This window comes from Mesoplodon densirostris, chromosome 12 (genome assembly GCF_025265405.1).
Source record: "Mesoplodon densirostris isolate mMesDen1 chromosome 12, mMesDen1 primary haplotype, whole genome shotgun sequence".
Lineage (NCBI taxonomy): Eukaryota > Metazoa > Chordata > Mammalia > Artiodactyla > Ziphiidae > Mesoplodon > Mesoplodon densirostris.
In genome coordinates, this window is record NC_082672.1 from 44,806,560 (window position 1) to 44,820,422 (window position 13,863).

Sequence of the window (13,863 nt, forward strand, 5' to 3'; positions counted from 1 at the left end):
CATTGTGTTTCTCTCAAGCCTAAAAATAAGAATTGGAGTAAGCTATTTTCATAAAAATTTAGAAACATTCACGGACACATTAATGGCTTCATGTAATAACCGAAGTAAATTTAGATGATGGTTTAAATCCACACTCCCCTCCAAAAGACGTCTTCCCCTACTTTTATATACTACCAAGTATTTTCAACCAACTAACACAAGAATGTGCTTTCTAAAAATATAAAGGGGATAGGATCATCCCATTATGAACTAACCTAAACATCTGAGTAATAACTTCTAAAATAAAATCACAGAAAAAGATGGTGCATGGTTAAAACTATTAATATATATTTAAGACAAAGAGTTTATTTTTCAATAAGAAAACAAGGAAAAAGAGAGCCCAACCTGATCTTGTATGCCTGCCCAACAGAACTTTCCACCATAACTTGTGCTTTTCACCTCTGGGGCAGGGGGAGGAGCTTAAACTCTGGGTAACCTCATGTAGTAAGGGAAAAGCAGTATAAATACTGCAGGACAGCTCACCCGGGCACAGAGGAAGGCACAGAGAGCTGGTAAGAAACCAATTCCAGGAACTTCCAGCATCCAGGTAAGTCTATGACTGGTGGACTTCCATGTTAGCTTATTTGGAAACAAGCTTCAATTAATTATTTGTTTTTTGTGATGTAAAAAAATGGCTTTCCACTAAAGTGCACTCAGAAAGTTTAATTTGAATCAGTCTATAAAAAATAGTCCTAATTAAACTATATTTGTAAAAACATGTCCTAATCTGAATTTCAGTGTATTTGAGACTATTAGTAACTTCGGTCTATATCAAAGATCTTGAATTATTTAATACAGACATCCAATTACAGTTTCTGTGTTTCTTTTATTCAAATAACTTTATTTTCACTTGATTACCTGAATGTAGTTTTCAAAAACAACTAAGACATATATTTGTATAATTAACAAAATTATATCTCTCATTAATTTATGGAATATATTCAGAATATATAGGATAAGGTTAAAAAAAGTAGATAACTATTTAAAGAATTCATCTGTGAAACATCAGAAAAACAAAACAGGTCAATAATGAAGCTATATGAAATTATTGTTTTTCAGAATCCATCTGAGAACATGCTGCCACAAATAGCCCTTCTGCTGCTAATATCTTTGAACTTGGTCCATGGAGTATTTTATACTGAGCGATACCAAACACCTACAGGCATAAAAGGCCCACCATCCAACACCAAGACACAGTTCTTCATCCCTTATGCCATAAAGAGTAAAGGTAAACTGAACTATATGTTTTGCTCTCTTAACTAGTGGGTTTTTGTTTTCTACAATCTTAATGATCTCTTTAACAAAATGTAAATTTTATTTGGCGTTAAATTTATCTTCAAACTCCTCAATTAGCCCAAAAGGATTTATGGAAAAAGTATTTCCTCTCTACTTTAACAATTAAACAGATTTCCAACCAGACCAAGACAATTATTTTTAGTACAGACATGATCTTTATAAGATTCTGAAGTAAATCCCAATTTAATATGGTTTGCATTTTTTAAAATGTCCTATTTTATTCTAATCATTAAAATAAATCCTTTATTCATTTATTCTATTTGCAATGTATCAATGCTCATTTATACATACAGACATATCATATATGTACACTAAAGTCAACCAACAATACATGTGTAAATACATGGGAATCTCTTCCATAAATTAATTTTTTCAGTCTTTTTCCTGATGTCATTTTCTTAAAATCTATGAGTAAATAAAACTCCACACATTTGTTTGCAAAATGAAATATAACTTCTAGTTAGTACAAAATATAAAGATACCTAAATGAATTTCCTATTTCAGTATATCTGTTTTAATGATTCTGCTCTGTATTTTGTTTCATTTGTTATCAAATGTTTTTCAAATATCAGGAACACCTCTACCCAAGAGTATAATATTCTCAACTACTGTTGGCTGACTACTTCTTACATGCCAGTTAATTAATATGAAAGATTTTAAATGTGCTAACAACTAATAGTTAAAAGAAACTATACCCATAAAAATACATTTTCAAAGGCAATTTACAATTCAATTCATTAAATATTAATTCCATTTTAGTCTTCATTTTGATATTTAAAGCCATTAAAGATTTAGCTAAATGGAGTTTAAGCATATTACTACTTTCTGTACAAAAAAGATGTAGCTCAAAAGTCACAGTTATAAGTCATTTTCAGGGTTTTGACCAAACTATTTGACTATTGCGACATCTACTAAAACTATCATTACTGTGAACTATTTTCTGACAGCATAAGAATCTAAATAGTATACACAGGCATTCTAACTATATTTCTGAAAATTTATTTAACAGAAAATGAATTTTAATATAAATCCTGCAAGTAGATATTTAGAAACATAAGCAATTTCATTACCATCTTTGCTAGCTATCAAAGAATTTCTCTGAGAAAAAAAAGACTATTTTATCTAGAGGCTTATGATAATGCTGCCTAAAGATTCTTTGACATAGTAATGCTTCCGTAATGGTATATCCTAATGCCAACAATGTCTGTTACATCCCACCTTAGACTGACTAAAACTAAAACCCTGGACACCTCTTAAAGCACTTATCAGATGGACACTTGTTTTATTCTCTTTGTGATTAAAGCTCTTATAGGAAGTGTTTTGCGCGTTTCCTATACTTGTCGCTCAATAGCATGCTTCACATCACAGGCACTGAATAAGTAATTTTTTAGTTTAAATTTATTATATCAGTATAAGTACTTAGCTCAAATGAACCCACAGATCTATGAAATCAACAATATTTGCATTAATCAAAGAAAACTTTATATAAGCACTTTAACACTACTGTATGTACCTTGCCCATTAATTCTCTGATTCCTTGTTTCAATGTTAAGTCAATAACAGAGAATGTACGAGCTCACGGTATGTACTGAGGTTAAAAAAAAAAAAAGTCATTCTAAATCTAAACTGTTCAGCAGGGTCATGGCAGACGTAAATTAAAACAGACTGCATTTCTCCCTTATCTTATAGGATAGCTTTTTTGAGGGAAAGTTGTTATAGTTCTTAAACTTGTTCCCATTTACTCTGTACTTGCCTTTTTCTGTCAAATGCCTTTTTCCCCCCTTCCTTTCTAGGTAGATGATTTTCCTAAAATAAATGTGATAAATTTACCTCCAATGTACTCTTATTCTAAATGAATTCTTCAATCCCAGCTTATTTTCATGGATCGTTAGGATGCAATGAAAGTACTATGGTAGTACTTTCACAAGTACATGATCTTGTGAAATCATCTTCTCTAGAGGTGTTTTTTAAAACAATATAAAATGTATTGTCAAACCATTTAAGACCAGTCTGCCAAAATGGTCTGACTGACACTGCAATGTCCTGTCCTCATTTATATTCTGAGAAGCAATGATTCCTTAGCATTACTAACCACCCCCCACCCGGACCCGGTATGTGTACTGGGCATGTCTTGTAGGTATATCAGTAAGAGGAGAGCAAGGTATTCCTGGTCCACCAGGCCCTGCTGGACCTCGAGGGCACCCAGGTCCATCTGGACCACCAGGAAAACCAGGCTATGGAAGTCCTGGACCCCAAGGAGAGCCAGGGTTGCCAGGACCGCCGGGACCATCAGCCACTGGGAAGCCAGGTTTGCCAGGACTCCCAGGAAAACCAGGGGAGAGAGGACCATACGGACCAAAAGGAGATATTGGACCAGCTGGCTTACCAGGACTACAGGGCCCACCAGGGCCATCTGGAATCCCCGGCCCAGCTGGAATTTCTGTTTCAGGAAAACCTGGGCCACAGGGACCTCCAGGAGCCCCAGGACCCAGGGGCTTTCCTGGAGAAAAGGGTGCACCAGGAGTCCCTGGTATGAATGGACAGAAAGGGGAAACGGGATATGGTGCTCCTGGCCACCCTGGTGGCAGGGGCCTCCCAGGTCCTCACGGTCCCATGGGACCACCTGGCCCCCCTGGAGTGGGGAAAAGTGGTGAAAATGGGTTTCCAGGACAGCCAGGTATCAAAGGTGATCGGGGCTTTCCAGGTAAAAGGGGGTCAACTGGCCCACCAGGCCCCCAAGGTCCTCCTGGGGAACAAGGACCAGAAGGCACTGGAAAGCCAGGAGCCCCTGGAGCCCCAGGCCAGCCAGGGGTTCCAGGGACAAGAGGTCACCCTGGGGCTCCAGGAATAGCTGGGCCCCCAGGGGCTCCTGGCTTTGGGAAACCAGGCTTGCCAGGCCTGAAAGGACAAAGAGGACCTATAGGCCTTCCGGGGGGTCCAGGTGCCAAAGGGGAACAAGGCCCAGCAGGTCATCCCGGGGAACCAGGTCTGACTGGACCCCCTGGGAATATGGGACCCCAAGGACCAAAAGGCATTCCAGGCAACCACGGGATCCCAGGCCCTAAAGGTGAGATGGGGCCAGTCGGGCCTGCAGGATACCCTGGGGCTAAGGGAGAAAGGGGTTCCTCTGGGTTAGATGGAAAACCAGGGTACCCAGGAGAACCAGGTCTCAGTGGTCCCAAGGGTAACCCAGGGTTGCCGGGCCCAAAAGGTGACCCTGGAATTAGAGGACCTCCTGGCCTCCCAGGCCCTGCGGGCCCAGCAGGAGCTAAGGGAGTGCCTGGGCACAATGGTGAGGCTGGGCCAAGAGGTGCCCCTGGAATGCCAGGTACTAGAGGTCCCATCGGGCCACCAGGCATTCCAGGATTCCCTGGATCCAAAGGGGATCCAGGAACTCCAGGTCCTCCTGGTCCAGCTGGCATAGCAACTAAAGGTCTCAATGGACCCACTGGGCCACCAGGTCCAAGAGGGCACGCTGGGGAGCCTGGCCTCCCAGGGCGCCCAGGGCCCCCAGGCCCCCCAGGCCCTCCAGGCCAAGCAGTCCTGCCAGAGGGCTTTGTGAAGGCAGGCCAGAGGCCTTTTGTTAGTGCCAACCAGGGAGTAACAGGAATGCCTGTGTCTGCTTTCACTGTTATTCTCTCCAAAGCTTACCCAACTATAGGTACTCCTATCCCATTTGATAAAATTTTATATAACAGGCAACAGCATTATGACCCAAGAACTGGAATCTTTACCTGTAGGATTCCAGGACTATATTACTTCTCCTACCACGTGCATGTGAAAGGGACCCATGCTTGGGTGGGCCTGTATAAGAACGGCACCCCTGTAATGTACACCTATGATGAGTACATCAAAGGCTACCTAGATCAGGCTTCAGGGAGCGCCATAATCGATCTCACAGAAAATGACCAGGTGTGGCTCCAGCTGCCCAACGCAGGGTCGAATGGGCTATACTCCTCTGAGTATGTCCACTCCTCTTTCTCAGGATTCTTAGTGGCTCCAATGTGAGCATATTCCCACCGAGCTAATATGAATCTGCTTGAAAAGGCGTTCCCCAACTCCACCCCACCCCACAAAATGCATATGGAGGTAGGCTGAAAAAATGTGACTAATTTTAGTTTTCCAAAATACAGATCTGAGCTTTCAGACATAAGTGTACAATGTGTGAAGACCCTCTCGAGTTTCTAGTCAGCAATCCTAAGTCTCTTTAAAGTTTTCTGTGAACTCCTTCAGTATTTAAAAATTCTACCATAAAAGTACTGCTAAGCTAAAAAAATAAAATGATCTCAAAAAATCCTGAAATGTGATGCTAAATCATGTTAAATTTGATTTTAGAAATTCAGCACTTCCTTTTAAAATAAGCCTGTTTCTAACGATTAACAAGAGAATTTCTAGGAAACATTCAGGAGGTGTCATGTATCTTTACAGGACTTAAATACTTGAATATCCAAATTTAAAAGACATTGTATACCCTAAGATCTTTCTGACGGCGCATCACTCAAAGGCTTACATGGTCCCCTTCATCAATATCTATTCAAGTATACAGGTGCATATAGACTTTTTACAGCTCTCATAAAAAACCCAAAATATTATGTTAAAAATAATCTGAAGTGCAAGGTGCTTTAGTCATGAACCTTTTCAAACTTTTCTGTGATTGAGGAAAGCTTTCTGTATACCCTTCACAACTTGGGTAGTGAAGGGTATACAGATGATGTCTGTACGAATAGGATAGGTCAAACAAATGATGTCTGACCTATTCTATTTATTTGACAGAAGTGTATTAATTTGCTTTAATTCCTTATTGAGTCTTATGTAATATGATTTTGTGGGTTTACAGAGCATTAGCATATGTACTTTGGGCCTTCCATTCCAGTGAAATTATAACTGATATAAAGGATTTCAAAATGTGACTAGAAATGAAACGATGTTATTTATTTATGCTCCGTACTGTATTTTTATGTTGCTGTTTAAAACTTTTAAGCTGTGCCTCACAAAATGTTTTATCTACACCTTATTTACAATGCAATAAAATAACATGAATAGATTATTATGCTGAATTTATCTGATACCAGCAATTTGCTATTCTCAACCATTTTTTTAAGGCTTTTCATTTTACAAAGTTAATAAAAAGTAAAATGATAAAGTGGTGGGTAGCTTTTATAGGTGTCATGGTTATGCCCTCCTACCGGAGATGGGCATTCCCACACACCCAAGCACTCAGTGTGGACTGTGAAAAGCTATCAAACAGAACCACATGTGATCTACAAGCCAGGGTGAAGGGCTGGTGGCTGGGATTAGAAAAGTAAGACAATCGCCCAAACGTAGTGATGTTCTTCTGGGAAGGAAAGAAGCAGGCAGCAGAGAAATATGTAGTCTGAACAAATATTCTGTAGTTACTGTTTATTGCCTTGACATGTTTTTAGTCATATTTAGGATTATTTTGATGGCTTACACTACATTAAAAGGAAGGCAAGCAATTTTTATGTCAATCAAAAGGCGACATTTTTCTCAGCTGAAAAACACTGCTCTTGAGCATCCATCGGTCCATTGGCTGAATTAGGGCAGTCTGGTTCAAGTCATCAGGGTAACATACTATAAAGGCATCTCTTAATTCCTTAGAAGCAATCTCTCTGTGTAACCCAAGCAAACCTGTGGATGGAACCGTAAAACCCTAGGCTTGGGTTGGTGATATCTCTGCTCCCATTCTAGGCGAGCCGGTCCTGTTTTTAAGCAATAAGAATAGAATTTTCACTTTCCCTATCTGTCTATAATTACTATACTAATGATCACAAGTGTCACCAACCTTCATTCCCAAGCCAGGAAACAGCAAATTCTGGGGAACCCACAAAATGACCCTATTGGTAAGCATGTAAAAGACTGCATATCTTAGGATACCGGCCATTATGGCCACGAAACAGACATGAGTAAAAGAACCTCTTAAAATATAACCAGTATCAACTTTACGGCAATATTTAAAACCAAATTAAATCTTAATTAAGGAACACAGAAAAAAAGGTAACTTCTAAGTAATTCATTAGATACACAGCATTGAACAAACATCTAAAGTCTCTCTTCACGTTACTCACCTTTAAAAGCTGACATTTTATAATTATGTTGTATACCAGCAACTATGTCCTTCCAAAAATCAAATGGTTTTTGACCATTGCTCTGCTAAAGAAAAAAAAAATCCAAATGTGATAGATGTAATAATTTTGTTTTTAGGCATAACAGAAAACACCTGACAAACAAGTATAATATCACTGTATTCTAAAATAGGGATTCATGTTTTAGAAAACATAACAGATAAAAACTTCTCATTTTTCTAAATGTGATTTTAGAAAGAAATCTTCCATGAAAATCACTGATACAGAGAGATATATACATATGACTAAATATTAATATAACTCACATAACCCAAATAAAATAAAAATTTCCACTCATTGTTAAGTCTAAACATTATAGAATATTTTTAACACATGAGCAAATCTACAACATTATAGCCTGTGAGGTACCAGAATGTGTCACTTCATGTACCATGGATGGCATCAGTGGAGCTAAGAGACCTGAAGCCTTAAAACCTCAAAAGGAGGTTACTATAGAATTCTGTGCACATTTACTTGAGTTTCAGTATAAAAGAAGAGCAAGTCTCTATTATTAAGGAGCTTCCTAATCCAAAATTCAAATCATTTTTACTAAGATTTTTTTTTAAACCAGAAAGCAAGTAAACAGGAAATTATACAATGTTATAACCCTGTGCTTCCTTGGAAACATTAACCAGTGTCCTTCTATCTAAACAAAGACCAACTACTAGATATTATTAAATTATATAAAGTCCAATTTAAAGACTGGTGCATTTGTATATAATCACTATAAAATGAGAAACTGAATTCATCTCATAATAACTTCTATAAGCCAGAACTATTGCTCAACAGAAACTTTCACAAACATACAAATTAATTCTGATTCAAAAATAAACCATTATCTAGTCCTATCAGAAACATTATCATTGTGATTTTTAAAGACAATATATGCAAAAAGGAAAGTGATTCTGCCATAAAACCAGTTTATGTTCATAGGTCCTAAACTCTAGGTATAAACTGATATAACCAGAGATCTATTTAATCCTGATACATAGGACAAGGAAAAAGTCTATATGCATTAAACTATGCCCAGAATGATGAATTTTTAAAATTTCACCTTATTTTTCTGGTTTTATACTATTTACAATGCTTAAAAAGACACATGGAATTTCCTTAAATTTCTTTTATTTATTTTTAAAAATTCTGCTAATGAAACCAAGAAATATTTTTTCCATATGCAGGTTTGGTATTTTCTTTTTCTAGACTATCGCACCCCCTGCTGCAGAACAGGTTTATTATTGGTGGGGCCAGGGAGGGAGAAGGGATGGTTGCTATTTAATTTTCCAAAAAGATTTTGACCAAATTCTCTCTGTTTTTCCTCCTCAGTCACCTTTGAAACCACAAAGAGGAAACTAAGTGAAATCTCAACTCAAAAGACATATATAATTAAGTTCTCTGATTTATAGCTAAATACATTGCACAGTTTCTAAAAAATGAGTCCCCACTCACCTTTGTTAAAGAGTCCACCACTCTGGCACACAGAAGAGCTCCAGGCAGGTCAAAGTAGTTATCATAAAAATAATATTTTCCTAAAAAGAACAAAAATTTAAACTGGGAACAAACTGATGTCTCGTTTATGTAACATACACAGAAACTTGGCTGAAGAGAGACTAGATTTTGGTTTCGCTACTTAAAGGGGCTTTTATTTCAATTCAGAATCACTCCACTACAGCCTATCATCACCTTTTAAAGAAGGCTTCAGCTACAAAGCTACTACAAGAAAGTTAAAAAAGGATACCCACGGTTAAGCACTTTATTAAAAAATATTTATTTTTTTAAATGTGAAAATTAGACCATATCCCAAATATGAAATAATTATGAAAAAGTCACAATTTAAATTATCAATGTCACTGAATTTCAAAACCATCAACCTAACACTGGAATACCACGAAGGGCTCCACACAACAGTGCCTTTGCAAATCTGTGCTCTGGTCCCCTAGAGTCCCGCATTCAATCTTCATACAATTTCAGACAAACTTCAGTACAATGTTAAGAACAGCCAGGGTGAAGAGGAGAATAAAAAAATCAGATCATGTGAGGACACAGTGTGCTTATCTTAGAGAAACTCGAAAGCACAGGACTGGCACACTCTAGGGTCTCTGGGAGAAGAGGGATTTGATTTATCCTGTTTGGCCCTAGGGTAGAATTAAACTTGAGCCCTTCCTTGGCACCGATGTCATTTTTGACTCTGCTGTCCCTGGGCAGACACTTTTGAGGACCCATGTCACATCCCCTTGGTCCGCGGCTGATCCCAGCCACAGCTGTGCTAAATAGCAGCATCCTACCTCAAGCTCACCTCTGCCATTCCCTTTCTCTGAGAGCCTCTGGAAGCCCACATGCAAGCCTCAGTCAATAGGGTCAGGAGCCAGTGAACGAATGCCCCAGCCTCCTGTCCCGGGAACTGACAACTCTGAGAGGTGTTCTCTGCACTTCCCCTCAGAAGTCCCGGTGGAATCCAGCTCCTGCTGTTCTTTCCTGCCACGTCACACCCTCACAGCTATCTCACTCCCACATTCTGCGATCAGGAGCGACCACTCTGCTCTGAGGGGGAACATAACCTCAGAGTCCTCTAGAGAACCCCTGGTACAAGGAGGAATCCAACGGAACCAATACATGGAGTCAGATTTCAGTTTAAGGTAAGAAAGTACTTTTCAAATGGTCATAATTACTCTTGTGCAGAGTATTGGTAACTGCCTGATTCTGAATCCCCACTCCTCCCATTTGTAAGCTGTGTATGAGGTTATGCAACACAGCTGCCTTGTTCCTTAGTGTCCACTAAGCACAATGTCCAGCATATTGTAGGCACTCAATAAATGTTTGTTGAATGAATGAATGATCTAAAACTAGAGTGGATTACGGTCAACCCTTGAGCAACGTGGGTTTGAACTGCATGAGTCCACTTATACATGTATTTTTTTCAATAGTAAATACTATAGCAGTGCATGATCTGTGATCTACAGTTGGTTGAATCCACAGATGTAGAACTTCAGATAGGGAGGAACCCCAGGTAGGGAGGGCGACCATAAAGTTATACTCAGATTTTTGACTTCACAGGGGTCAGTGTCCCTAACCCCTGAGTTGTTCAAAAGTCAACTATGTTTTGGAATGAAGAAGTGTCACGGGTAAATCAAGAGAAAACTCTCTGCAAGGGCCAGCTGTCTATCCCTTTAAATGCTATTTAATGCCCCTCACGTCTTCATGTCAAATTATTAAGGATATATAAGGAATAAAGTCAAAGTTCTGTTAATTCACAAAATGGTTGCATAGGTTTGTATGTCCTTTCCCTCAGTTAAAAATATTTAGGTTAGCATAGTCTTCCTGTTTTTTACTCTTTCACAGTTGAAATTGTTGTGGGAACATCTCAGACTCATTTTCATTCCTAAGGTTAAGATGTCTTTGTCAGCGTGAGGAAAAGCAGGAATTTGGAGGAAAGGGAGAAGCTATTCCATGTTCGCTTCTGCCCACACTGCTATGCTATGAGACCACACAACACTCCAGTGCTGCAGGGACCAGGACAGTAGGCACAGGTTCCCAAGGCTCACTAACCTGCACTGTATCTAACCTCTTGGCCTGTGACACCAGAGTGACCTGCCTGAACCAGAACCTGCCTGAACCTTGGGCACTGTGGGAGCAGGAGGTATGTCATCATTGTACCCGTGCTTCTCCCCTCCCCTTTTTCTCCTTTTGTGGGCATTAATAGATGAAATTCAGTTTATGAGTTGAAATATGGATTATGAGCCTTGGTTGAGGATCTAATCAAATAGCTCAGGGCCTCCCTGGTGGCGCAGTGGTTAAGAGTCCGCCTGCCGATGCAGGGGATACGGGTTCGTGCCCCGGTCTGGGAGGATCCCATATGCCGCGGAGCGGCTGGGCCCGTGAGCCATGGCCGCTGGGCCTGCGCATCCGGAGCCTGTGCTCCGCAACGGGAGAGGCCACAACAGTGAGAGGCCCGCATACAGCAAAAAAAAGAAAAAAAAAAAAAAAATAGCTCAGGGGTTGGATGAGAAGGACTCATTGACTTCCACCCTCAAGGCAAGGGGCTGATGTCACTCGACTATCAAAAATGAGCTAGATGACCACCGCGTGGACATAACGGGGTCTGTGCAGCTGTGACATGTTAACAGTGCCAGGCTGTTCTCGACGCCTCTCCCAACATCAAACTCACAAACTGTGCTCATGAAAGCTTTGGACCTCCACCTCTTTATAGGGCAGACAGCTCACTGGGAATGAGGTGATTACTGAGTTTAGTTCAAGAGAAAAAGCCTCTGAATCAAGATCGAGTCCTATAATCATTAAGCTTTACACACAGAAAAACTGTTCCACCAAAACCCACTGCCAACACCTCAGCCTTCCAAACCTGTGTACTCTTAGTGATGATGGAACAAAGGCATATGAATGACTGAGGGGAAGAGAACAATTCATGATAGTGTAAGTTCCCACTTCTCCTGCAGACAAGTGATATCATCTCCATTTAAAGATAAGGAAAGGGATGCTAATAGTGGCTTAGTAACTGACCACATCACTTTATCCAGCAAGTAACAGAGTTACTACGATCCAGGACTGTCTGGCTCCAAGCGCCTTGTGATTTCCATTAGACCAAGCCGTTTCTGCATAATCTACCAGTATGGGAAGAAAAAGATCAAAAGGACTTGCTCTCTGGAAACTGGCTGGTAAGAAAAACCATACTCATGCCAAGGCAACCACGTGAAAAGTGCTTATCAAATAACTTGTCAATAAAATGTTTGTGTCCATCAATGCTTCAAATTCCCTAAGTGTACTGGTAGGGATTTGTACTTTACAACTCTCTACTTAACTCTGAACGCGAATATACTCAATGTAGAAGGAAGTAGCCCATAAAGAATCAATTGGAGTTCCTGAAAAAAAGGCCTTATTTGGCAATAGTTTAAACCCACATACCCATAGAGCAACTGTATTTCTAAAAACTTACCCTGGATATATTTACAAAAGTGCAAAATATACATGGATGAAAACGTCACTGCAGGCTCGTTTGTAACGGTTAAACACCACTCACAACATAAATGTCCAATGTGAGGACACTGATGAAATAAATCATGATACAGGCACTGGATGGCAGAGCATGCCTGAATTGAAAAGAATGAAGTACGTCTGTGTTTGTGCTATTGTGACGGGATCTCCAAGATGTAAATGAAAAACAGCAAAGTACAGAAGAAGTATGATCCTTTCTGTATACTTAAAAAAATAAGCTTCGGGGAAAGGGGATTGTGGGGGACAGGGGTTGGAAATAATTACTCTTCATTTTATTTCTTTCTATAATATTTACATTTCCTGATCATATGCTCCCATTATTTTTTTTAATGTAAACGAAGTTTAACTGGAATCACAGGCCATTTTTTCCTTCTTTCATGTCTCTACATTAAAAAAAACCTGTTATGTTTCAAAGGCATTAGCTTTCTCTTACTATTTTGCAGAAACAGTAGGCTTCTGCTATGTGTCACAGCCCCATCACTGGGCACCTGGAGTGGAAACAGTTCCCTAAGCAGCCCAATTAGGAGTAAATAAACTCCAAGACCATCCTCAGAGCGAGCGCTCCTGGGTAAATTATGCATCACAAGGCAGCTTTGGATTCTAGGAGGCAGTGCTCTCTAGCGGGCAGAGCAGTGGGTAAACAGGCGTGTGGTGTTGGGTGAATGCTTTCTTTTGTAGCTGGGAAATACTTTACTTCTTTAAAATACTCCCTATTTCTGAATGGATGTCAGAATAAAACACTTAGCTGGGTGCCTGCCTTTTCTGGGAGAAGGGAAGAGTTTATAGTTAACCCATGAACAATGGGGGGAGGGGAGGTTCGTGGCTCTGATCTCCACACAGTCCAAAATCTGAGTATAATTTATAGTTAGCCCTCCTTACTTGCAACTCCGCACCCACGGATTCAATGAAGTGTGCATCGTGTAGCACTGCAGTATTTACTATGGAAAAAAAATCCACGTATAAGTGGATCTGAGCAAGTCAAACCCGTGTTGTTCACGTGTATTTACAACTGCCTACATCTGGACAGACAACAGGCGTTCCCTATCACTTGAGTAAAAAGGAAACCCATCCATTTAACTTCCTAGCTATTCTAAGTTGAGATGTGTGAAAGCATTCTATACCTAACCTCAAGGTGAAACCTCAGTTTTTCCTATCAACTTATTTTATCAAGATAATGCACATTTCCTGACATTTTCATCTCACTACAATATTAAAAAAAAAAACCCAGAAGATAGCAAATGTAACAAACAAAACACAACAGTAATAAGGAATAACTCCAACTGTTTTCCGGTTACTACATTTTCTAAATGAAAATAGGTGCATTTCAAAACCGTAGTGTAGGAGAAAATGGCAAAAAAAAATTAGAACAAATGAAAAACTA

General features: G+C 39.6%; 2 protein-coding genes across 3 annotated transcripts in view; one reads left to right on the forward strand and one right to left on the reverse strand.

Annotated features, from left to right (window-relative positions):
• The window catches only part of NT5DC1 (5'-nucleotidase domain containing 1), a 118,500-nt gene that overhangs the window by 93,657 nt on the left and 10,980 nt on the right, over positions 1-13,863 (reverse strand). The window contains exons 5-6 of one of the 2 annotated variants that reach the window (XM_060114669.1): positions 8,925-9,004; positions 7,422-7,503 (exon numbers count right to left, since the gene is read on the reverse strand). In XM_060114669.1, the coding sequence (XP_059970652.1) occupies positions 7,422-7,503; positions 8,925-9,004 (162 nt within the window). Of the gene's footprint in view, positions 1-7,421; positions 7,507-8,924; positions 9,005-13,863 lie in introns of both variants that reach the window. The other variant, XM_060114668.1, reaches the window with a different exon arrangement.
• COL10A1 (collagen type X alpha 1 chain) lies at positions 1,114-5,343 on the forward strand. Its single transcript, XM_060115156.1, has 2 exons — positions 1,114-1,267; positions 3,473-5,343. Exons 1-2 carry the CDS (start codon positions 1,114-1,116, stop codon positions 5,341-5,343), a joined length of 2,025 nt encoding a protein of 674 aa, XP_059971139.1.

Bases quoted from the DNA above. Each gene is read 5' to 3' on its own strand.
- COL10A1 (XM_060115156.1), top strand. From the start codon at position 1,114: ATGCTGCCACAAATAGCCCTTCTGCTGCTAATATCTTTGAACTTGGTC. The intron at 1,268-3,472 runs GTAAACTGAACT...CATGTCTTGTAG, and splicing joins TTATGCCATAAAGAGTAAAG to GTATATCAGTAAGAGGAGAG.